This window comes from Mycteria americana, chromosome 1 (genome assembly GCF_035582795.1).
Source record: "Mycteria americana isolate JAX WOST 10 ecotype Jacksonville Zoo and Gardens chromosome 1, USCA_MyAme_1.0, whole genome shotgun sequence".
NCBI lineage: Eukaryota > Metazoa > Chordata > Aves > Ciconiiformes > Ciconiidae > Mycteria > Mycteria americana.
This window is the reverse complement of record NC_134365.1, coordinates 102,014,760-102,041,359: the sequence shown is the minus strand read 5'-3', so window position 1 is coordinate 102,041,359 and position 26,600 is coordinate 102,014,760. Positions and strand designations below refer to the sequence as shown.

At 41.4% G+C, this 26,600-nt stretch overlaps 1 protein-coding gene across 5 annotated transcripts in view; it reads right to left on the bottom strand.

The window, feature by feature from the left end:
• Positions 1-26,600, bottom strand: part of EPHA3 (EPH receptor A3) — a 235,603-nt gene that overhangs the window by 66,352 nt on the left and 142,651 nt on the right. For all 5 annotated transcript variants that reach the window (XM_075515385.1, XM_075515413.1, XM_075515393.1 and 2 more), the window contains exons 4-5: positions 14,823-14,978; positions 14,006-14,341 (exon numbers count right to left, since the gene is read on the bottom strand). In XM_075515385.1, the coding sequence (XP_075371500.1) occupies positions 14,006-14,341; positions 14,823-14,978 (492 nt within the window). The remainder of the gene's footprint in view (positions 1-14,005; positions 14,342-14,822; positions 14,979-26,600) is intronic.

The following is a 26,600-nucleotide window of genomic DNA, read 5'->3' as shown; positions in this document are numbered from 1 at the left end:
ACTAGTTTAAGCAGTTAATATGAACATTCAAAACTCCCTAGAGTTACAAGGGGAAATGTACTTCGAGCGCTCAATGTTGTTAGGTAGCATTTGTGACAACTGGGAATGTGGATGTTGAAAAGGTAACAAACGCAATGATCCAGGGAGCTTAGACTCACAAGTGTAAAAACCTCCTCACTCATGACTATTAAAGGTGCAAGCAAATAACATGAAGGATCTAGCAGAGACGACAATAAAACTCTGCTCAAATTGATTTCCCAGTGAAACTGACCCCAACAGATCATTTGTTTTCCTCCAGTTTAATAGCAGCTGTATATAAATCTCCTTATTGACTTTTTCCTTATTCCTTGGTTATTGTTTTCATATGTGACTGGCTTACAGATGTATATATATACTGGAAGAAAATTCCCTGTCCTGTGACAGAGAGAACACTCAGTATTAACTTTGCGAAGCCATGTGTGTATAACTGCTGAAACATTTAGAGTCCTGTTGTTTCTTGCTTAGGTCTCTAGATCACAAATTAAATTTTAGGGAAGGATTTAATGCTAAAATGACCATGGCTTGCTCGCTTCCAGCTTTTGCTTGCAACCAGCTATCAGCATCAGAGAGTAAAATATTCCAAGCTATGCTGAAAGATGGTGATCAAGAACGTATCAGCCAGCAGAACTGACTGTATTACCCAAATTGCAACTTCTTCTGCACTGCTGAATAAGTGGAAGGCTTGGTCCTTTTTATTTCTTTACAAAACTGATGATTTTATTATCCAATCATAATACTGTCATCTGATATAATGCATAAATTTTCTTTAACATCTATGATGCCCATAGGAGGCAACGTGGAACAGGAGCAGTAAATAAAGATCGTAATCTGAAAATTAAATCTGCAGCTTCTGACAGTAGGATCCACTGGGACCCAAACCCAGATCTGTAAGTCTTAGAGGACCAGTGTCCAAACCACAAAATTATCATACAAGTCAAAGTGGAAATACATCGGTATTCCTTTGGTTCCTCTGTTCAATGTTTGAACAAACCGATCTCTCGCTTCGAGGCAGTTTCTCCAGAAAATTGGAGTCACATCCGCAGAGTCAGGACACGTGAGAGAAGTGGCCCTGGTGCAAGCATTAGGTGCCCATGCGTGGCTCTGGTCTGGCACTGCTCATAATGCTGCACATACACACTTCACTCACGCAACAGCCACCCAGCATCTGGGGTTTTGTGAACCAGCCTTTCTATCTTTACGTTTATCCAACCATTCCCCTACCAACCAGCGTTCAATTCGTGACAGATACCCAAGCGATGACTCGCAAATCAGCATAATGGCGTCACATCTCCATGACTTGATCACATTAACTCGATGTCTGTACGAACTGCTACGCTTGTCCTTGGATCCTTTACATCTCCAACATCTAGTCTGTGGATTAACGTCTAAGGGGTTTATTATAGAAGCCTGCTCGCAGAAGGCAGGAGTTGCACTATTTTAAACCTTCTCTGACTGTATTGCTATTGACTTTCCCTGTTAAGCGCAGTCACAGGCGCTGCCTCCCTCCACGCGGCTGTGCCGGAGCAAGGCTGATCCCACAGGCACATTCCGGGAAGGCTCAGTCAGCGCTGGGTCCCCAGGTGCCTCCCAGGAGGAGGAGGAGGAGGAAACAGTTACACTTTAACAACACTTTGGAAACCTGCTAAACCCTACACGCTCCTCTTCCAGATACAATTACCCACCTCTTCAACGCGCGTGCAGACACAGTCCTTTGCCCTTTAATCTCCAGGACACGTAGTTAAACTAGCACAGTACTTGTGTTTGTGTTCCTGCACCTTTTCCTTGAGCTGAAGCAGGCTCAATATATTTTTATGGCTTGGGCTGTAAAATGTCATCTGATTCTGTAACATCATCAGGCGACTGTCAGCCAGAACGCAACGTACCTTCCCTGTCGCCAGGGACCAGGCATTAGGGAGGCTAGCCATGCCAACAGCGAGAGGCCCATGTCGGCGTACGGGACCCTCACACCACATCCAGGCTGGATCCTAGTAGGATGCGATCATAAGGAAGTGGGTGAAGAGGTTCCCAGTTTCTGGGAGAGGGCTATCAAGACCCAGGCATTTACACACATCAAAACGTGGAAGGAAACAAATAGGACAAAACTTTACGTACAAAGAGAAGCAGGCTAACACTGGATGAAACAAAGCTGTGTGTGGGAGCTGCGTATCCTTCTCCCAGAAATAGGACAATTCTGAAGACTGATTTGTTCGTGGCTATTTTAGCGGATGACTGCCTGCGTTATGGCAGAAGTACTCAAATGCATCTGGAAGCTGGTGGACTCCAGCCTGTGGTTATAGACCCCAGAGCGGCTGCAGGCATTGCACAGGTGCCACGAAGGAAAGGTGGCAGGGAACTGGAAAGGGGAAAACAAGCAGCTTCAGCAGGAATTACACTAAAAGGCAGCTGCTTGATTTCGCTCTCAAGTGCAGAGAAAGGCAACCTTCTGGGCAGCAGCTGTCACTGGACAAGTGATTATCAGAGCTCATTTCTCACTCTTACAAATAAATTCTAAATTAAAAGCAAACTTCATTAAGTGTTGCACATTCATGTTCTCATTTCTCCCTCTTTTTATTAAAAGAGATAGCAAATGCCTTCCACAGAGCAAACAAAATGTTAGACTTGCTCATATGTTTAACATGTGTGTAATAAATCATGGAAATGCCATGTCCATTTGGGAAGTATCAGGCTGCATAAGGCACTCGCTTCAGAAACTGAAAATTATGGTGCCATGGCATTCACAGCTGTTATTTCAGAGAGGAGACAAATGCCGTATATACTTTCATAAGGATTCAGCTCAAAGGTACTCATAACACAAATGTTATTCTTTCTGTTCTCTGTTTGAGATGGTGATGGTAGGAGCTTCGCGATACTTCATATTTTTCACTGAATGTGTTTAAGACCATAACGGTTTAAAATAAACAGTTTTGCTTTGCCTTCCCTACCCCATTGTTACATACTTTATAGGATGTTAGAGCCTCAGGCTTCCTGGTGTGAAGTTTTCAGAAAGAAGAATTTATTCACCGTGCCCATAACATCAACGGTCAGGTGCTGAATAGGCTTTCCCTTCCCACAAAAGTTTAGTTATTTCCTCAACCAGAGAAATCCCATTCACGATTTAAGTGTACTTAAGAACCATCTCTAGAAATGCCGGTATCCAAAACTGAAGAAGATAATTGCCCTCAGATAAGTAATTCATTATATAAAGTATTTCTCTCCTTTTAAGTAATTACCAAGAGCTCCTGAACTGGTCTGTCAGTAAGTTCCATCAGAGTCTTTTCAACCTGGTCAGAAAACACTATGAATGGAAACAATATTTCTCAGACTTTTTGCCCTGTCATTCTGTGGTAGTTTCACAGATGGCTTTGGACCAATTGCTTTTGCAAAGGTTAACCAGGACAGGAGAACCTCTGATGGAAAAGACTTGAAAGGTGATCACATCTTCTGTCACTTTCTTTTGGATTTTGAGATGATTTAACCTTTATTTTTGTTTGGTTTTAAACATTTTCTGTATATATAGAAGCATAGTTTACTAAAAGGAATGCTAGAAAGAAAACTCTTTCATACATATTCTGCTGTACAATTAGACACTGCAAGAAAAGTAAAAAGAAACAAAGAAATATAACTTCCTTGAGGGATTTCTGATGTTAAGCTTACAAATTCTGAGGATGCTCACTTCGCAACACTGGGAAGTTGGCACTAGTGAGAAGCCGCAAAGTCTTTAATTTTCAGAACAAGGTCTACTGGCTTCAGAGGGTACACGTCCTCGTGAGCAGGATGACACATCCTCAGGCTCAAATCAGCTTACGTAGTTGGTTTGAGTAAAACCAAAGCCGCATGTATGTGAAGACTGTAACATGCAGGGGTGCATAATTTGAAACTATAATTTGGTTTTATATTAAAATGCTTTTAAAAAATAACTATTACATTAATAATTCCCATTGACAGGAATAGTCTCCAAACCCAAAGAAACAAGTAACATTTTTTTTCCCAGCTGTCCCCAGCCTGCAAATTGTCTAGATGGAATAGCTTCAGGAAGCAAGGGAAGTTGACAGTTTTGTTTATAATCAAGAGGAACACAGACTGCTTCCCTCGGTGATTACCGAGAATGCTAGCACAGATAAGGGAAAGAGAACCAGTAGTCTAAGCAATATTATTTAACTGAGTGCTAAACGTCCCGTTTACCTACATTTCTTTATTTTTACTATTTTGCCAAACCAAGATATTAAATGAGAATCCACACGTAGCCTCATGTTAAAGACACTAACAGAAGCAAGTCGAAAAAACCATTATCCACTGATTGCTGAATACAATTTTACCTCTGGAAAAGGTAGCTAAAAGCATTGGAAGTGAAAAACACTAGCTGAGCCACAAACTTCACCTGCGAACTTTCTTTAAGGTCATGAGCGTTCACATGAGGACTGTGTGCGCACAGGAGAGACCAATGTATGTCGCAGACTTTGAAGCCTCGGCAGAGCTTCCTTGACGTTCCCGGGAAAAGGGATCAAAGGCTTTGCAGGCAGAACATCTCTAGCTAATAACAGGCTATGCATGGAGTGACATTGTTAAAACACTTCCCGTTTATATCCCTAAAGGAGGAGTTTTATTGAGTTAAAATGATCCTTGAATAGCCTCTGGGCTGAACTGTAAAACACATTTGAAAAGCGTAAAATCTTTATTTATGCCAGGAATGTTTGAAACTCAAAAGATAAATGTCATTCAAAAAAACAAGCATGTCCTAGGTATTCAGTACATAATGGGGCACAGCTGTAATAACAGTCAGTGAACCAGAGACTCCCTACATCATGTCATTAGCTCACTTTTAATAAGTCTATCTTCTTGTCCTTTTTATAAGGACCATAGGGAAAGAAAGGAATATATCATGCACCAAACATCTGTGGCTTTCTCAAATTGTCTCTCTTAGAAGACAGATCTACTTAAGGGACCTGCCTTGGGATATAGATTGTAAAGTGCACACAACCCTTTCTAAATATGGATTTTATTTAAACAGGGAGCATCACACATCGTTTGCGAGTTGCTGAAGACAGTGCAGTCTAGCTTAACAGAATAAAGGCTGCACATATAAATAGAGTCACAGTTCCTGCAAGTAATCAAAGACATATATTGAAATAAAGCTTGGTGCTCAACTTGGTGCTGAATTTATTCCCTTGAAGCCACAGATTTCAGGCAAGTAAAATTCTAGTTCTGAGGAGGTTTTAACTTTTCCCAGGAGCCAAGTGAGTCTTTGCCTACAACGGCACTGAAAAATGTACTGATTCTTTCTCCGTTTTAAATGTTTATCCCCCCAAGCTGCAACTAAAGGATGGCTCGAAATTTATATGCAAATGACACATGTAAATCAAGATATTACAAACCAGCTATGTCTACCCTTTAAGACTCTCCTCCCAATGATCCTAATTTCTGTGCCTAGTGGTCAGTTTTGTTCTCAAGTTTTTTTGAACAATTTTCATCCTGGCCCCTTGCAAAAACTCCGTAGTGCCTTATCGGTTACCTTCTCCTTAAACTTACCCCTTCTGTGTTTCAAAACTGCTAGATTTGACAGCTTTGACATTTAAGAAAGAGACGGAAAGAGAAGTAAAAATAAATTTTATTCAATGTATGTAACAGACTGAGCTGTGTGTTTACACCCGAAGAAAATATCTGGTTGATGTGCTTTTACCACATTGTTATTCATTAATCCAGAAAAAAATGAGAGAGAAAAATGGATTACTGAGTCAGCTTCCAGACCTGATACTGCCACACAGAAGTGCACATGCACAGCTACTATTGCAGTCATCTGTTTTCCTACACCTTGTCATGCATGGGTTAAATGCTTAAGCAAGACAATTAAACAGGCTACATGAATTGTTCTGCTTTGTGGGTTTTAGAAATACAAAAGAGAAAAGGAGGAGACTCCTGATAATCAGACTACTGCTATTCTAGGGAAGCCAGAGATGATATAGGGTATACCTGGGTTTTTTGGTTATTCTTTATACTATAGCTGTGCGTAGATGCCTCGGTTTGGATCCAGGGGTGGTTATTCTCTGTAAGCTTCCTATATGAAAACAGCCATACAGAGAAAAGAATCAACATTTTACAAGTGCACAACTGAATTGTGGGTGGACCAAAACTCAGGTTTAAGCACTTAATTGAGGAGCATAATCACTTTCTCTAGTTACTAGGAAAAGACTGATATCTCTAGGTAGAATTTAGCCCACAAAAAGCCTCCTGTGTTTCCTTTTCATTTCTTTCTACAGCAGGTAAGTAGAGATTCCCATTTATACTACGATTTTTTTTTTTTTTTTTGCAACTATCTGAATCCTAGATGCGTGGAAGAGCTAGGTTTAACTGAGGGCAGAGTTTGAGGGAGTCTCTTGTTACAACATGTCCCCTTTGTTCCTTTCCTGATGCCAAGATATGTGACAGCACAAAACTCTGGAATTGATTTAGTACTGACACTGGCTTATTGTAGGTGAACTCAGTTGCTACCACCATTCGCAGCTGCACTGTTGAGACCTTAGTTTACAAGGCCTTAAGTCCTTAAGAACTAATCAAACATAAAACTACATTTGAAGCTGTTACACTGTGGTTTTTGTGATTAAAAGAAAACAGTCTATTTTATTATCAAGCAGGCATGCAGTAAAGACCTGAAGTATTTTAAAAAAAAAAAAAAAGGTTTGGGCATCAGCACGGGTATATTTGGAAAATGCAGAAAATGTAATTGTTTTCACTGAACTTTGTTGCTATTAATTATTTTGCTGGAACTCTGGACACTGAATCATATCGGAAATAATAGAAGGGTAAGAGCTCAGGAAGACACACATGCCAAGTTGGGGTTTGGAGACAGAATATTCAGCCTGACATGGAGCAGCTGCTCTATCCAGTAAAACACTGCTGCAAAAAGAAGGTCACAGACTTAACCCCCTTGTTCCCACCTATCCTGAACAGGGTTCTGATTTTGCTCATTCTCTTTGCTCTGCCCCTGTGGCTCCTCCGGTCTAACCTGGACAACTGGATTTGCTACCGTACATGGTGACCCAGATCCATTTGAATATGGTACATGGAAATTAAAGCTAAAACTGTAGACAAGCTCTCTTGGGACAGCAGTTAATATTCTAGAGCTTACACAGTTCTTACAGCTAGGAAGTCCAAAGACATCTTTAAACATAAATTATCTGTCTCCATAGTAAAACTGTACTAGTGTAATGTAAACTTGTTTATAAGCTAATTTGTTCAGATCAGTTCAAATCCCAAAATGGGCACTTGTCCTTTAGAGCGTCCCAATTAATTTAACACGAAAAAGTAGGAAAAAACTAATTCTTAGAGTAACACGAGTGTGACTACGCAGAGGTTTCCAGTAGTTTTACTGAAATGCTCACATGCAATTTAAAACCGCAACCCCCTGTAATCAGGCATCCTCATATTCACACGGGGAAAGCTAGTTAGTGGAAAGTAGGTCTCAGTTTACTCATTGCTGACTCCAGAGGGGAGTACCATAGCTGTGTGCTATAGTACCATAGCGTACAATAATGCTGTACTATACACAGATGAATAAGACTGGATTCTGCAGGCTCTCTGATGAAAAAACTTAGGAAGGAGGCGGGAACCCACAGGAGATTTAACTAAATCAAATCTCTCCCTTTAAAGCTATCTAGTTTATGGAGGTATTCTGTAATACAAGCCAATACCACTGCAGTTTTCCATATTCATGTATGCATAAACTTTATGTGCTGTGACAAATGGTAAGAGTTTTGAGGTTATCATTGCTAAATACCAAAAAGAATGATTCAACAATACGCTCCTGAACTCCTCTGAAGCAGGGATATTGAGGTTTACAGACTCTCTACACCCATAGGTTTACTCTGTCTCCAACCTGAGTAAGTGTATGGAGAGTTTAGTCCCTCAAATTTCATTGAGAAGGCCTTGCTACATGGATGAATAGGTCAGAGTTAAAAGAGGATAGTAATTACTGATCAGTCCCTTACCTGGTCTCCTTCCAGTTGCTGCTATCCTCTTTGCATACAATCATCACACATGGATTGAGGTGGAAAGGGGCCTCTGCAGATCACCTAGTCCAACCCCCTGCTTTCAGCAGGGTCAGCCAGAGCAGGTTGCTCAGGACCTTGATTAGTTGGGTTTTGAATACCTCCACAGACAGAGATGATACAATCTCTTTAGGCTACCTCTTCCAGTGCTCAATCACACTTAGAGTAAAAAAGTTTTTTCCTATGTTTGAACAGAATTTCTTCTATTTCAGCTTGTGACCATTGCCTCTTGTCCTGTCACTAAGCATCACTGAGGAGAGCCCCACTCTGTCTTCTTTATGCCCTCCCATCAGGCCTTTATATACATTGATAAGGTCCACCTGAGCCTCCTCTCCTCCAGGCTGGGCAGTCCCACCTCTCTCAGCCTCTACTCATATAACAGCTGTTCCTCTCCCTTAATCATCCTAGTGACCCTTCACTGGTCTTGCCTCAGTATATCCATGTCTCTCTTGTACTGGCAGGGGCAAAGCTGGACACACCACATGTGGCCTCACCAGTGCCGAGGTCCCTCGACCTGCTGGTAGTGCTCTTCCTACCGCAGTCCCAGATGCTCCACCAGGACCTCCAGGTCCTTCTCTGCAAAGCTGCTTTCCAGCCAGTTGGCCTCCAGCATGTACTGGTGCATGGGGTTAGTCCTCCCCAGGTGCAGGATGTACTCAACTACAGGAACGCTAATGATTGACATTGAAAATAGCATGCTAGAGGAAGCTCACCAGAATCACATTCTGGAAAGTTAGGAAAATAGAAAGACTCTAAGCTTCTTCACAGTGCCAAAACCATGATTGTTGAAGAAATGTTCTGTATCAATTTTGCACATCATCTTATTCAACTTTGGGACGCCGACCTAAAATAAGAATTCTTTACAAACCATTTCTAATACTTTCTCCAGGTAAAAATAGAGCCTTTAAAAAGTAATGGCCAGTGAATGCTAGTTGTTTCTGACTTAGATCTTAAGCAGTTAAATTTTTTTCATTAGATATATGCTTATATCCAGTAGACTTATATGGATTGTATTTACAGAGATACCACATTTCTGTGTCAGACAGGAAGTGCAACCCCCTTCAGGAATATAGCAAGTTTTATTTGTTATTGCTCACTTTGGGAATTCCCCAAGTTTCAACAAGCTGAGGATGCTTTCAGTGTTTGTTTTGTTTTACACAATAGATGCAGCGAGAACTGTATTTATTATTTATCAGACATGCCACTATCATACTGTTTGCACGAGTTTATAGTTGCTAGAACTAATGAATACAAAGCTAAACAAAACTAAGCAAACAGATTTTAGATCAAACAAACAGAACCACTTCTTGTATGGTGAACCTTCTCACCAGATCAGATGGGAGGAAAGGATGGGGACGGCGCTGTGTGTGCTGTGATACCAGTGGGATGGCCAAGGCTTCCTAATACCTACCTGATAGATCAATATCTGCTAATGGTACAGATTTCTGCAAGTTCTGAAAGTACCTTGTCTCCTCTAGATTGCAAAGATCACCGCAGAGAATATGTCTATTTAAAGTACTGTTAAGTCAATTAGGGCCTTGGTTAAAATATTATTTTTTTTGCTCAGCATTCCTGAGTCATACCTACAACCTGTAAGACAGTGTGTGATACCATAAAAGCAGTGATAGGGCAGAAAACTTGTTACTTTCTCACGCAGCATCTGCAAAACATATTCAACTCATATATGTCCCTGACCGAATGGGTGTGTTTCGCATTGGAAGATCTCCTCCCTCATTTTTGTAAACTGATTACCCAGTAGCATGATTGTGTTGTCCCTACCAAATCTTAGTCTTTCTTCAGTGAATTCCACACCCTATTTCCATTTAAAAGCTCCTTGGGCTCCAGTGTGAGTTTTCTGCTTGCTACAGCCCAAAGGCAGTAAATGCAGAACCACCCTGACCTGGACTGGATGTCTTTTCCCTTTGGGTTACTTATAAAGCTCCAAGGAACGGGCAACTTTCTGGTCTTTACAGATAAATGCATTTTAAAAAAAGCCCATAAACTGTGTTCAGAACACCCAGTGAACGTAGAATATCTGTGCCCAGACACCTGATCACGCTAGCAACAAGCCAGGCAGCGTGGCACAGCTGTCAGCCTCTCTGCATGGCACATTCATAATTAGCGTGCCACCTCCAGGGGTACCGAATTCCATATCCTCTCCTGTAGCAGCCAGTGACCCTTTCTAAACAGGGTTGATTGGTGTTATTAGGAGATAACATCTGCGTGGTGTAACATACTGACATGAGGTGAGAGCTTTCTTCGGGCAGCAGCAGAATGCTTCAATATAATCCGGAGGAAGCTGTATCAGGCAGCAACTGAAGACACATATTACAGTGCAATCAAAGAGGATGATCAACAAACTAAATTAAATAGAAACATGTGCCTTTTCTCTTTTACTTCCACAGCAAAGACAGAAAGACTTACAGGAATTAGAAATATTGCAGTGTCATACCTCTCTAGCTATATTTTGCAAGAAACCTTTTTTTTTTCAGAGATGTCTGCTCATTAACCTTCGCTGGAAGGGAAGGAAAACAAAGTGCAATAAAAATGCAGCAAAACTCAGGCCAGACAGTTGGAACAAAAAACCCAATCCATTTTCTAAAATGACTCTGAATTTCCCTCAGCTCAGGGGACTGGATCTTGGCTTTACAACAGTTGTGTCCTGTAAAATGTATTATCCTTCTTGCATTCACAGCACCAGTAGAATCGGAGTCTGGATGTTTCAAACCTTACAAGTGACAATGAAGCACACCCTTCTTTTACTTCTAGACCAGGTTTGAAAACTCTCCAGGAAAATCTTACTGAGAGTGTTACTTACAGACTCTAGAACTCAGAGTCACTATAAAGGTATCAGAGAATTTTTCAGCAATATTTAACGTGACCCTTTTTGTGTGTGTATATATCTACGTGTATATGTAAATTACAAATATGTGTATGCATGTGTGTATATGATCTGTTTACAGACAAAAATGGAGCTGCTGTGCAACCTGACTCCTAACATATCAGCTGAATGTGTTTTAACACACTCTGGCAGATCTCCCAATTTCTGCATTACAGAAAATCAGTACTATGCACGTTCTGATCTATTAGGCTGGTGACGGATTCATAGGCAGAAATACCCATGTGTATGGTGAGAAACATGGAAAGAAATGTTTGTTCAATTTTCAGCAGGCCTTTGGAGCTCAGAGACCCAGCAAACATAACGCCAGCCAATGCCTGTCTTGAACTAAGTTCATCTGAAGTAAAGATGTACAATGTCTGATTTTTACCACCAAGAGAACTGCCACAAAAATCACATTTTTATCATTAGAAAATATAAAACATTCTGCAGTTCTGCCTCAGGCTCTTGGAAACTCACATAACTGAAAACCAGTGTTTTGGGTGGGTGGGGAACATTCTGCAGAACAGCTTTCACTAAGCTGGGACGGGCCCTGACAGTGCTTGAAAAAAGCACACGGATACCGAAAATCCAGGATTAAAACTGCAACTTGATCATACCCATTGCAAGGCTACAGGCCTCTCAAATCAAGGTTGGCAGAAGTGAAATAGCCTGGGTTCAGGAGAGACTGAGGAGATGTGGGTTGTAGGGACCTTCTATACTTCAATCCTCTCTCCAAAACTCACAGCTTACTGACTGACGTTGTTCCTTCTGCAGGCTTGCCAGGGGCTCTGTCCCCAGGATCCATGTGGCTGTACTGAACCATACCACCCCATGTGATGTCCCAGCCACAGAACAACCTCCCAAAGCAATACGCCTCTCCTACTTCCCTGAGTCCAGCAGAGCTCAGTCATTTAACCAAGGCTTCATCCAACTGGTGGATACCTCTGCCCTTGAAGGAATGTACCTAAAGTCAGGCAGCACAAATAATAGCCCTAGAGTCATGGCTTTTGGAGTCTTTTGGTCTCTTCCAGATCCAGCTCAACGGTGCTTTAATTCTTTTTTGAAATGTCCCCCAGTTAAACCCTTAATTATAACATAATCTAAGATCTTCAGACTTTCTCCCCCCACCCAGGTGTTTAAGTATGACATTAGCTAAAAATATGCTTCTGGTGTGTCCCTTTTGTGATCTAACCAGGAAGGGAATGCAAGAGAAATTGCGTTTTTGTAATTATGCTTCAGAAGATTACTTATATACATATTTAAGGTCTAGTTTTAGCAACTTGCAGAACTCCTAGGGGAATTTTAATACAGTAAACCAATCAGCATGATCAAGAGATAGCACAATTAAGCCTGTAGTAACCCACACCACCTAAATGTACTTAAAGCAAAAATGGGCTATGCATAAAAGTGGAAAACAAGCAAATTGCTTAAGCATCCTGTGGGTTGCTTTAAACTAAGTTCCTATTGCCAGAAATGCATTGTCTCTGCCACATCACAGGAACATCCACAACAGAATCAAAATCCACCTTGCATCGCAGTGCAAAGGCAGCCAGCTCTGGGCCCTGGGGAAGCACGCTGCAAAGCAGGAGGCCTCTGCAGAGAAATAACCTTTCACTGATCCTAGACAGTTCATTCTGTGGAGTGTTCCCAGGTGATTTCTAACTGCTACAGTGATGAACAGGCTGAAAGGCAATATCTCTGATATAAAAAACAGAAGAGAAGAGAGCAACTAAACAAAGGCTGCTCAAGTCACTGACACAAATATCCAAAAAAAATGTAACTATAACAGTAGCAAATTGTTTGGAATGGACATAGAATGCAAGTTTCAGAGCTGAAGTCAATACCTAGCTGAGAAAGAGATCATGAGAAGATGTTTCAATTGGGTAGATTCACCCCTGTCTGCCTACTGCGTAGTTATACAGTCCTCCAGAGCATTTGGAAATGTAGCGACTGCTGTCAGGAAACAGTCTGTTCTCACATTTTTATGCCTCCCACTAAAGCTGATCTGTGATCTGAGGAGAAGAGATATATCCTCTATGGTGAAAAACATTGCAATAACGTAGCTCACTAGGAGAATGTCGACTTCGAATAATGTTAACTTGGTTTGTGCTTTGAGGAAGACAGAAATGTATGTATTTTGGGGATGGGGTGTGGGATGGGAGGAGGTGGGAGAAGACTTACTGCACACATGCATGCTTTCAGTACAAAGCTTCCTGATGGTGAACCACATGGAGCAGAACTACAGAAATTCCAGGATCTAGTCTTTCTCTGCACTGGCAAACATTGCTCCTAAAAGAATGGTACCTAAACAAATGCTAGAGAAGAGTCTAGATTCTTCACATCTTTCAGATAAATGGAACCTTGTCAAATGAGAAGCAAATGGTAGAATAGTGCAGCAGTGACAAAAGCTCTGATCCAACAGTCAGGGCATACTGCTGTGCTCATGCAGGGCCTCAATGACTTTAATAAGTCTCCACAGAAGCAGAGCAATCCCTTTGTACACTACCAACTACGACACCAGGACCTAATTCAGTATTCAGCTCTACACCCCCATCATGTTGGCAATAATTCAGAGTTGGTGAGACAACTTGTAAAGGAAAAAAAAAAAGCAGTGCTTTAAACCTCTCTAATTTAATGTTAGCTTTTTATGTGTCTAACCAAAATATTTTTTCACTTCTATTTAATCAAAATTAATCACTAAGATTACTACAGTAATTTATGTTGGAGATTATTGAAATGAGTGTTTTATTAAAATCTGCTTTTATTAATAAAACACATTCTGGCTAAGGAATCATGTGAGTCTGCTATTAGAGACTATTAACTGGGAACTGGGAGTTAATCATAACAGCCATGCTGCCAGGTCCTTTGACAGCAACACACACTGGGTTTGTTTCTGCTTTTACTTTTACTAGCATATTCAAGTCAATTAGTTACCCTAGCACACGAGTGGTCAGAGTAACTCCTGTAAAATAGGGAAAGGAAGCAAAGGTACATACATCTCAGTAGTTTTGAACAAAGATAGGGTAATCAGAAGGAGACTCACCAGCCTGATTAGTTGTGATGCTGACAGCAGCAAATTGTCTGGAAAGTGTACTCAAGTCAGATACCCCATTGACTGCATCAATCTCAAAAGTGTAATTGGTGTGTGCCAAAAGGTCCACTACCGTCACTGTGGTGTTGGTGAGTCCAGCCTGACGGGGTAAGAATCGCACATTGTCGCTACAGGGCTCACACATCCTCACGTTTCCTCCACATTTTTTGCAAATGATGTTGAAAGTGACATCTTTCCGACCTCCAGTGTCAAGAGGCCAGCTCCAGTCCAGGATAACAGACGTCTCGTTGATGTTAGAGATAACGTTTCTTGGAGCAGATGGTGGTCCTATAAAAGGAAAAAGGAAATCAGAGGGATGAGATTTTCTATAGTGCTTTAAGATGGGAGTAACAAGGGCGCAAAAATACAAAAGTCAAAAACATAAATAACCAAACTCTTCTAGTTATTTCTTGTAGAGACTCCTGAAATATCGCACTGGACTACAGACCTAGACTATCAAGGACCATGTTTTCTTATAGACAGACAGTACCCTCGGGGTACAGTTCAGGATTGAGGGCTGAAAATATTGGTACCAATTTAAAAATCCTAGCTCTCCTTCTTGAGTCTGACAGAGAACAAGAAGGAGAAAATGAAAATAGAAAGACGTAAACCCAGCCCACCAATTTTTGGTAGCCTGTCCAGCATGTAAGAAGACATGGCAGGCAGTGGATGGCTGACTGCAATGGGACGTGAGAGGAAACAAGCAAGCTGCTGAGATACAGATGGAGGAGCAAGAATGACAGCCCCGAGCATAATGGTTGCTACTCACTGGTGCAAGCCATGGATGGAGGGTCTTTCTCAGAGCGAAAGTAATTCTTTTCACACCTGCAGTTCAGAGATGCATCTTCGTAGGTAGAGCTGTGAGGTGGGCATTTGGCACACTTCACGTTGCCGGCAGAGGCTTTGTAGAACCCAGGTCGACAAGCTGCAAAATAAGAGGAACATAGTTTTGAAGTCCATGGACATCTCCTCAATTTTAACATGCGACTTTGTTACTGCCCTAGGATATGTAGATCACATTTTGCAGACACTTATAGTCTAAAAATACAGATTTTTCTCATAACGAGAAAGCTGATGGAAACAAAACCTCTTGGTAGAACGGAGCTCTTCAGGTATCAACTTGGATTTGCATTTAATTTTGCCTGGAAAACAAAACAGTGTATTGCACCACTAAGAAGAAACATTTTCTATGTTGCATTTTGAGAACTTCACTTATTTTTCTTCTCTTCTGGTTAATTTACCGAAACATTGGCCCTATCCTGCATAAGAAGCTAACTTTATCCTCTCTCTGCTGCCAAGGTTTGCTTACAAGGGCACACTAATTGCAAACTATGTCTCTTCAGTTTAGCAGGACTAAGCAAGCCAAAATCAAGAAAATAACCTGAACAGTGAAAGATCTATTCCATTTCTAAAGGACTATGCATCAGGCTCAATGAGCTGCTTCTGATACTATCAGGAACTCTCATGGTCTGTACGAGGAGGATGTTTTTTACATTAACCCGGTCCTCTAGGGATGGTGCTTGAACCCCCAAAAGCTGCTTCTGAAAAACTCTGGGTGGTGGTGTTTCATTAACACCGGCACACTCCCTCTGTTTTGACTCCTGTCACATTTTAGACTGATTCAGGGCCACGTTTGCATCAGAAGAGAACAGCCTTTGATGTACAGAAATGAACAATACAGCAATAACTTTTTATGAAAAACCCATGCAGTGAAATAACACTGTTGACTTCTTTCCACCAAGATGATATCGCCATCTGAAAATAATAAATAAAAAAAAAGAGACCAAAACCAGATAAGAATCAGCAGACTCTACTGTTCAGCTGCTGCTTCCCCCCCAAGATGGAATTTACCACGTAAAAACATTCTGGCTGACACTGGTCACCCGCAGGTCTGTACTCATAGCTACAACAACCATACACAAATAGACAACCTAACAAAAGGGAGCACATCTTAAAACACGTTCACCTTTTGCTACACTTCGGTTCCGCAGCAAACACTGCCTGATGCACAAGTACACTAGGAAAACCCCAATACATTCTCATTACAAATATAATGTAAAAAAAAGAGCAATCCAAAGAAAAACATGACTTCTTTTTGTGTCTGGAACCCAGACAGTTAAACTTAGATAAAATTTCCTAGGACCTGTCACTGAATTAAATGCTAATTTGAAGCCAAAGAAAGGGTTCACCAATCTTAGTGTAAGCCTAAACAGAGACACACTTTTCGGTTTTGCTGACTCATAAATGTAGTACAAAATCCAGGATACAAGACTATGTGGTCTTTTGTGTTCATTCATGCACTGCCCAAATAGAAAAGTGTTTGGATGGGCAGCCTGAGGTGGAAAAAATGTCAGAATAAAAACCCAGCATCTTTGTAAGTGATGGAGGAGAGAGGGAAGCTGCAGCATTAAACTGGATGTTCAGCTTCCACGTTATCATCCATAACCAAAGCCTAACTGAATATCTGGGTTAGGCAAATTCGTCGATTAGTTCCTGGTGCCAAACACCTGAGTGAAACACCCTGGCAAAGAGAGAGAGAACAAACCCCTGTACAGTTGTATGTCCTGTAACTTCATAATAAAGGAAACCCTCCTCACACTGCATTGAACGCGGTGTGAGAAGCATGAAACGTCCCACAAGGACGCGCTAATCTCAGCCACTCTTCAGCGCTTCCCAGCCCGTGCAAATCAAGGTGCCTGGCTGCAGCTGCTACCTCTGACTTCCACTCTAGCAAAGCAGCTGGGAAGACACCTCCGGCTCAGAGTTCTCTCCTGCAAGCCCTGAGGAAACAATCCGGAGTTTGAGCCTCCGCGGCGTGGGGCCAACAGGCAATCTGTGAAAGCAGAATTGCTAAAAATGACCTTGTGGCGAAGTTCACAGAGGCTAACGCCAACCTGTCTGATCTGGCACAGCCTGTCTTCCTTCAGCCGGCGTTTCTTGTGTTTCCATCTCCTCGAAGGCTGCAAGGGTGTTTGGGGATTTCTGTTTAACTTGAGGAAATAAAGGAAACCTAAGCCCGTCTTAAACACCTCCACTAGGAGAAAATGCAGCAGGAAACAGAGCTGTCTTTTTCAGTTTTGTTGTTGTTATTGTTGCAGCCTTTTAAGACTCAAATCTCATTCCCTCCCAAATACTACCCCGTGATGTATGTGCCGTACCTAGAGCGAGCCTCTTTGGTCTCCCTCCAGCTGACAGAGGAGCCTCAAATGATTTTACTGTCTCTGGGCACAGCACGGCCGTTCCTGGCCCTAAGACAACGAGCCAGGCAGAAAAGAACGGATGCCAATCCCGCTCTTATCAGCACGACTAACTAGGCAAACACAGTACGGAATAAACATCACGCTACATCTGTCCAGCTAATTACACAGCACTTTCACCAAAACTTCCCATGGAAGCTTACTGCCAGGTATTAAACTCAAATGGTTTCGCTTAACTGTATCTACTCAGCTTGAAGGGGCATTTTTATATGTATGGGCAGGCATACACAAGACAAAGATGTATTTATGAATATGTACAGTATACTTTTTAAAGTTTTAAATAATTTTACATACCAGTTTAATGTAAAGGCTGGAAAAAGACTAATAACCTAAAACTGAACCTTTGTGATGTGGTTGGTCTTCCTACAAGACACAATTTCCACTGCTGATTGAGCATAATTTATTTATAGCATCGTAACGCATAGGCATTCATTTACAGGATGGAACTACAGTAAGACACTTTCAAAGCAACTACCACCAACATTTTAATACAGCAATGAATTTAACATAGGTAAACAAGCTTGCGTAAGAACTGGACAGATTTTGTGGGGTGAGGAAGAGAAAGGAAGGAATCAAACTGCTCCATTAATAAATGTCTCTTTCATCCCTCAGGTGAAAACTCGTAGATGTCATTTAAGAAAAGGTGGTGGTGGTGTGGGGACAGAGAAAAAAGGAAGAAGAAAAAGGAGCATGCAGGAAGCACCCTGGTAACATGAGACCAGGCCTTTTCTTTTCCAGAGGAAGAGGGATTTCATCGTTTCACACGTCTGCTATCGCGGTACAGCGTGAGCAGTCGGGGCGGGGGGCTGAGCCGGTCGGATCCCTGCTGCCCCAGAAAGCCCTAGCAAGAGCATCCCAATCTCGTGGCTTCCCCTCAGGCTGTCTTGCGCTTTCTATCTTTGTCTGGCAGACGAATTTGACATTATTCACAACTGCAGCCCAAAGGAGAAAAAAAAATGCAATCATACTTGAAATTGAAGCCTGGAAAGGGGGGTGCCAATAGAAAATGTGGCCAATGTACTTACTATTATTATTCTTTTCCTAGTCATTTTTTATTTCTGATATATAAGACAAAAAATGAAGCCTTTACTTCAAAAGGCATTCATTTTTTTTATGTCAGAAAAATTGGATTACATGAACTGATGGAAGAAAATCTGGCTTTTTGAGGTGACTGCCATGCCTTTGGTTTCAGTCAGGTTGAAAATAAAAGGACTAGCAGAGGAAGTCTTCACAGAATCTGTAATTTCAGCGTGGGAACCAGCTGTGAAGACCACTTGCTTCTTCTCAACTTTTTCTTCCAAAAGCTAAGGGATTTTCCTTTCCCTCACAAGGGGGAATGATGCGAGAGGAAATAGATGCAACGGGCTGGGAAGAAAAACCTCTCAGCAAACTGAAAGAGACTAAGGGAAACCTTGAGAGTTTCGACATCCATGATATAAACTGTACAGCAAGGCTGTCTGGGTTTGCTTTTTAAGAAGGTCTCCTAAACTCAGATGCCCAATATCTGTTGACCCTGGTAACTCCTGAGATAACTGCAACCTGAAATACTATTTTAAAACTGTATGCAGTCTGATTTAAATCTCTTTTACTTGAGTGTGAGCCACACTGACTTCATTGAAGTCACCTAGTGGTAAGAGTTTCAGGACTGCAGCTATCCTCGTTATTGCATGAAAATGAATTTCCTTAAGCTATAACCAATGAGTCTGTCTCAGAGACAGAGCAGGGAAAATTATTTCAGTGCAAGAAAAACAAATGCGTGGAGCAATCTATGGTAGTTACTGCTTAAAGAAATGTGACTGTCTTTTCAACAGCAAAGTGATTTTTGCCTCTGTTTGACTAATCTCTTTGAGATGAAAACATGGTCCTAATTAAGGGTTAAATGATTCATTTCAATCTGAATTAATTTTAAATTAAAATATAAAGCTATTAGTAAATAGGAGCATTTCAGTATTCAAACCCTGCAGCCCTCTATACACAGAGCAATATCACCAATTCCCAGCCGTAAATACCAACTAACGACCTGAGCCCGCGCTGCCTGAGCAGATGACTTCCCAGCCCCAGTGCTCCAGGCCTCACAGGACGCATTTCCCTGCACAAGGTCAAAGCAACTCTCTATTTGCAAAATGAGCTGCACTCCCCAGTCCTACAGGAGCTCTGCTTTGTGTGCTCGGAAGAGAGGTGCGACGCTCCAAGGCAAGGCTCCAGCATCACAACGCACTGGAAGCGGATATAGGCAGCCATGAAACCGGGCGTGCAACGGGCAGCATCCACCAAGCGATTGTTTCCTTCCTTTGTTCCTCTGCTGTTCAATAAATAGTCCGGGGGAGAAATGCCACTGTGGCATTAAACAACAGCATTTAGAAAAGAAGCGGATTCAGTCATAAACCTGTACAGCTCACGGATATCTTAACACTTCCCCATCACGTGCATTAGCAAGACGGATGACAGCAACCCTGGGACAAGCCTCCTGTCCCCGTCCCCTGCAGAGAGGACAGGGAAGCACCTCACATGTGTGTGGTCCGTGTTAGAGGGGCTTTGCAAACCACTCCGCTGTCACCTGTGGAAATGGCATGCCAATGAGCAGCAGCGGAGGTCTTTGTGCTGGACCTGAAGCCACAGGATGACCCTTGGCTGTGCAGGTGTGCTGGGAAATGAATGCTGCTGACTGGCTCACCTCGATGCCCATGTAGAGCCTTGCATCTTTGCAATGTTCTCAAGTCCCTTTTACAAGCATTTACACAGCTCTTTTTTCTCACTACGCATATTATGGTCCTGCTCTGGAGATGCCAACAGCACTATGTTTATCACCAGTAACAGAATTGCACGTTCACCCGCCCATACATACACGCACACATGCAAAATGAGATGTAACACAGTTGTCAGCTTGTGAAAATGGATGGCATAACAAGGAGCATAGATTAACTTATAAAACTCCCCAAACCATTTTATTTTCCTCCGGCGAGCCATTTCTTTCCCTTCTTGTGCTTGCTTATATCTTTGAGAAACAAGAAAAAGGTGAAAATCGTGATTAACTTCAAATGAAGGTTTCAAAACTGTTCATTTCACACTTCCGTCACAAATTATATCCAGCCATACGTGTTCCTCTTGCTGTATTAAAAATAACACTATACAGATACAGTATAGTTCTGGCTCAGCTACATGAAGCATAGGAAATGAAGGTAGAATCCTGCCCTGAGTCATCCCGTCCTCAGTTTGTATCATGTCATTCACAACACTGAAAATGTCTCATTTTTTCCTCCCTTGTTCACTATGGCACCTGCTCAGCAGGAAACAGTGCTTTACAATGTAGGTTTCCTGCAAAATCCCTCAGAGCAGGGAAACCATCTTCAGCAGCTCTTATTGTCCATTAGTATATGAAAAGCTACATAACCTATGGCATTACCTATGTATACATCCTCTCTCTCTCCTGGGCTTCTAGGTACCTTCTTGCATACCCACCTAGCCCAAAGAGGATTCTAAAAATTACAGTGTATTTTCAATTCTTATTTCCATTGAACTTAAGACACTGTTTTGTCACCAGATCTGAATAAACAGTAAGATTCCACTTAAGGGAGTAGGTCTCAAAGCTAAGTACTAAGCCTTACAGCAGAAATAGAGGTACAGGGCTGAATGTCACTGAAACACTTTGACAACTCCCTGTACCTGCTGAGGAAGAGGAAGAGGAGGAGGAGGAGGAGGAGGAGGAGGAGGAGGAGGAGGAAGAGGCAGGGGCAGCCCCAACACTTGTCAGCAGGTGGGATGCCCACTAAAGGCTACTGCACAGGCAGAGCATACTTTCCCTTTGCTGGGCTGTGGCACGGGCGCGTACACTGTGTTCAGGGGACGAGGGAAATAAGATTGAGAAAGACTTTAGTGAGGGCTAAAAGCGCTGGCGGGGATGGACCCCGTTACCTCCAAGGTAAGAATATCCCCAGGAAGAGGTAAGGACAGTGGCTTTCTCTCATTGAGCATAGAAGTCTATTCCGTTTGTTAGGGAAATAAAAACAATTATTCCTAGTATTCTTTGTATTCTTACATTGTCTTCCCTGTAGTCTTCAGCACACTATACATAATACCTGAAATAATTACAAAACAGATAGCGCTGGGATCAGCAGCAGAAGCAACCCAGCTGTTTTTGCTAAGCATTGTAAGTAAATCAATAAAATCTCGTATTGTATTTTCTGTGCATGAGACGTACTTTTTACTCTGAAAATGCAGGCATAAAATTAAAAGTTGCATTTTAAATACTAAAGAGAATTCCCACCACTCCTTTCATTATTAGCTGTGCAATAGCTCTAGAAAAAGGCAACTGTTTATTACTACAACTTGTCTTTGAGGGGGGAAACCACTGCAGAAGAAAACATGCATCGTGTACTTTTGCATCTCTAGACTGGAAAATACAGTAATCACAGCCAAAGCCACTGGCAGGTTTGAAGAATTACTGCAGCTGTCCACGGCTAGAAGAAATCAACAATTAACAAAACTGGTGCAATTTCTTTCCTATCACTAGGCCTCCTCCAACAGTACGAGGCCAATAATCTGAGGGCTCAGGAAACTATCTCTCTTCTCTCCACCTCTCTGCTACCCCTCCAGCCTTTGTGCCAGCAGGACGGACTGCGCGGTATGCAAGGGGCAAGGATTCAGCGCAACGTGACACTGAAATGCCTCTAGAAAAATACTCTTCAGAATGAGCACTTTTCATTTTTTACACCTGAAAGCTGCTGCTAGCGCAAAACCCATATTCAGTAGTATTTAATCTGACTCGCGAGTAAATTTCTGCTTTTTCCTCCCCACTTCATATTTTATAGTGACCTGTGACCTTAACATATTTTAATCAGATGCTTTTTAAATTGGCTTTACTCCCAGGTCAAGTTGTTCAGCAGAAACAATTCCTGTTCTTTGTTTAATAACTGTTACTGGCAGACATATTAATTATATGTACATAAGAGATAGCTTTATCCTGAGGGAATAACACTGCACCTTTCAACCGCAGTCTGTAATAGCTCCACGTTATGCCTTGCAGGCTCTGGTATCTCTTTTTATGAAGTGCATTACAGCCATGATTGCTACCAGCAATATTGTTGAAAGTGTAATGTCAAAGATAGCGGGTCTAAAACACAGCATTACAGCAAAGATGTTCTCGTTTGTGGGTACACAAATATCGTGTTTCAAAATGCGTAATGCATTTCAGCTTCTTTGCAGGCAGTTTTGGGGAAAAGAAATCTTTCGTTAATAGGAAAACATTGAGAACCACAGCCTTGATTCAGAATTAAAGCAAAATAAACAAAGTTCTACCTTAATTCCACCCATATTTAGTGAATCACTTAAACACATATTTAAACAGGGAATTTAATAAACCCATGTTTATAAGCACTGTCTTTCATTTTCCCTAAAACAAGATGTTTTCCTGAAGCAAAGCCTGGAAACACTGAGATATATTAAGCTATCATTTTGTCAAACAAAGAAATTCCATGTTCTGTTTTTTAAAAACTTAATTTGATCCACACAGAGATGAAAAATAACTTCCTAATTCAAGAAGCATTGTAAAAAAAAAATCTAAATTAAAGAAATACCAGAAAAAACCCACCAGCATCAACTTGAACAGGAAAAAAAAGGTTGTACAAACACATACACAAGAAATGTGGAAGTTTTAAATGACCATTTGGCAAGGATAAAAAGAAAAGAGGTGCTTTTTCCTTGAACTAAAATTACACTATGGACTCCTCAAAGGCAAACTAGATGTAGGATCCTGACAGTTTCAAACAATAAATGTTTTCTAACATCAGGCTGAGAGTGCCACAAAGGGATAACCACGGTAGTGCTCTGGTTTATTCTTTCCTCAACCTCCCCTTCTCTATGTCAGAACTGTTAAAAAACCAAAAACACAAACAAGAACAACCAACCAACCCACCCCCCCGCCCCCAAACAGACCTGGTAGATGCGGCAGCCCCTGTCCCACAGGACACGAGCTCTTGGGAAGATGCTTCCTTTCCAGCTCAGTGGAAAAATCAAGCGAGTGCCTGGTAATCCTCGCAGGCTAGATTTAGCTAATAAGCGAAAAAAGACTTTCATAACTAGGGGATGTTTATATAATTTCCCTGTGCCTGAACTAGGGCAGATTAACAGGTTAACAATATGAAAGGTAATATAAATAAAGAACAAATGAATTGTCATACAGATACATCTAGCCCTAGGACTTACCCTGGTGCCTATCTTGCATCTAATAGTAGATGGTTTACCTGGTAGCACCATATGAAAGTGCAAAAGAAAGGCCAATACAGGATGATCATTTGCCACCCCTCACTATTCCACCCTCATCCCTACAACCTAGATATGATTTCAAAGACCTGGAAACCCCAGGTTCGATATATCTGCTAATTTATTTTTTAACAAAAATTATTATAATCCTCCATTGTACTGTCCTTCATGTAGAATATCCAATTTTTTGCAAATTATTGGTCTCAATGAATTTCTCTGACATTCCTCTCCAGTCTAGGTAGTCAATGTGAAGTGAAAAAATACATCCTACCTTCAGTTTACCTTCAGATTTGGTAGCCTTTTAGCCAAATCAACATATCCTTGTTTTTTATTATGAGACAGGGAGAACAGCTGCTCCTGATGTATCCTCTCTAAGCCATTCCTTACCTTACAGAGATCTATCATGAACTTATCTTGTCTGTGATGAACAATCACAAACTATTCAATCAGCTTTTAGAGGACTATCTTCTATGCCTTTGATTATACTCATCTCTAGTTCTGCAATGACATTTATCAGGTGGAAAATGCTCTTATTCTTTTCATAACGCTTCTGATGAAACCGATTGATTTATATATTGGACTCCATTTTATTTCTTACCCTCTGTTCTTAACATATTTGGGGCTTTGCTTTGGTTTTTATTTCCAGCAATCCATTGACCAGGCTTACCTCTCCCAGTTGTCTGTGCCAATGCACATATCCCAAGCCAAAACAGCTAACTCAGACGTACAAAAAGTCTACATTTTCTCTCTGGGAGGGAGGGAAGATGATTTTGCATTCACTGAGGCTGAATGTTCTTTTGCAACTTTCTGCCCTTGTTAACGCATACAGGAGAGTGTTGCTGTCCCCATTTTGCAGGTGAAAAAATTAATGCAGAACAGGCTCCAAACCCAATGTTCTTTCTTCCAGTGACACCTCCTAATCAAAATGCTGCCTGGTGGGTTGTGTGATGTTACAAAGAGCTCAGCCCAGATCCCCAGTGACACAGGTCCACTACTGCAATTAGCATGAATTAGTACTTTTGTTAGTAGTCTCAGCAGAGCTGTCAAATTAATTGGAAAAGAAATTTAACAAATGCCTTTCCCCTTAGAGATATTCTTTCGGGTCAGGGTTGAGGCATATTGACTGAGCAGTGTGGGGGAAGCTTATGTTCCTTACGCCCTCGCTGAACCTGTTTTGTTGATAAAAAGAGAGGACTTTGGTTTCTGGAGCTGTTAATCCGGTACCTGTCACAAGCAGTCCCCTGACATAAAAAAGGCAATCAATTTTATAACACTGAAATATTCCAGCTGCTGGTTAAAAAAAGAAAAAAAAAAAAAAAAGGCTCACTTAATGGCCAGTGGCTGGAATATCTATACATTCATTGTTCATGAACTCTGACTTTCTCACACTTTACAAAGTTAGTTCTTTCAGTTTATCTCTGATTTGCAGAGAAATCCAAAAGATAGCACACTGTTTCCCCAATTTTAAGATATTTCTGAATTCAACCACTGAAGGCAAGACACGGCTAGATGCATATAAGCCTTAAGGTTTAAGAAGCAAGCACTGGAGGTGATATACTGTCCTCCCTTACAAAAAAAAAAAAAAAAAAAAAGTTGGCATTTTTAAGCACTCAGATTAACAGGAAATGAAAAGCTAAAATCATGTGGCTATGCCTCATTTGATGAGGGCTACTGAATCCCTTACTGTTACTTTCAGTGTCAACCATTGACATATTGCTGCTTGAATCTTGAATTCACTGAGAGGTGGTGCTGGGAAAGGGAAGCTCTTAAGAAGAGAAATGGTGCTGCAACGGCAGGCGCTTAAACCTGTATGAAAAAATTTCTGTGGTTTAAGCTGCTGTCATTACTTGCTGACATAAGTCTGGGATGTAATTTAGTGTATCAGAACATGGTCGTAATTTGTAACAGCATACAAGAAACAGCCGTTGCTTTGCTAGTGATGCTGTTAATGCCACTTAATGGGTGCATCTACGTAAGTGTTTTAGTTCAGATCTGGAGAGCACTTCTAAAGCAAAATCCCAGTTCTCCCCTCTTGCCGTGACCTGGTTCACAATGTAAAGTGTCTCCAGAGCACACATATATGTACACTGGGTGACGCACTCCCTGCTACAGGGAGTCTACCGGACCTGACTAGAGATATTCTGGAGTAAAACGCGCTGAAATGGTTATGGTATTGGCACAGGGTCCTTCATACCAACTGCTTAACACGACTGCTCTGCTCCTACTTGGCCACACTATTTGCTAATGTAGACTTAACTCATGATTACCAGCCTTCAAATATCTCAGTGCAGTCAGCATTGCTAAAATTGTTAGGTATTTCCATAAGAACAAAGATTAAAAAAGCCCTGGTAATGGAAAAAAAGGATGATTTTACTATTGGAGAGCCATTAAACATACAATGGCAAACAAACAGATATTATCGTCTGTATTTTACCATGTTTAATAGGACGTGGAATACACACAAAGAGAGGTTTCAGTGATGACTAAAGAAAGGCTTTAACCAGAAGACCAAAACATTATGGCTTCATCATCATCATAACAACCTCCCTTCTTCATGTGCCTTTTTCATTGACTGTATTTTCATCTTTCGAGTGGAAAGCCTGAAGATTAAACAGTTACAGCCTCTGGGGACATCGGTGCACTGACAATCTTTTTCTCACAGCTGAAAGGAAAAGCCCAAGGCTTTTGCAAAACTATCTAACCACTCAAGTGCAGTATTTACACATTGTATGCTTTAGCTTTTCTCTGGACTTCCTTGGTATTTTGCCTTTTTAAAAGAGAAATCTTAATTACTTAACATGCATTTTCTATGCATGTATTAAAAATGTCTAGTTTTGCAGGGTAAGCAATTATCTGCTGAACAAAGCCCAATTAAATGTAAATTAAGCCCCCCCCCCCGCCCCCCGTTCAGCATTTTTATTCACTAGCCTGATACCTGTGTGAATTCAAGGGGGGTAGAATCTCAGCTGTTTAGAAAACAAAGAATCTGAGGTATTGCATTTTACAGGGTATTTGCTACAGAATTAAATATC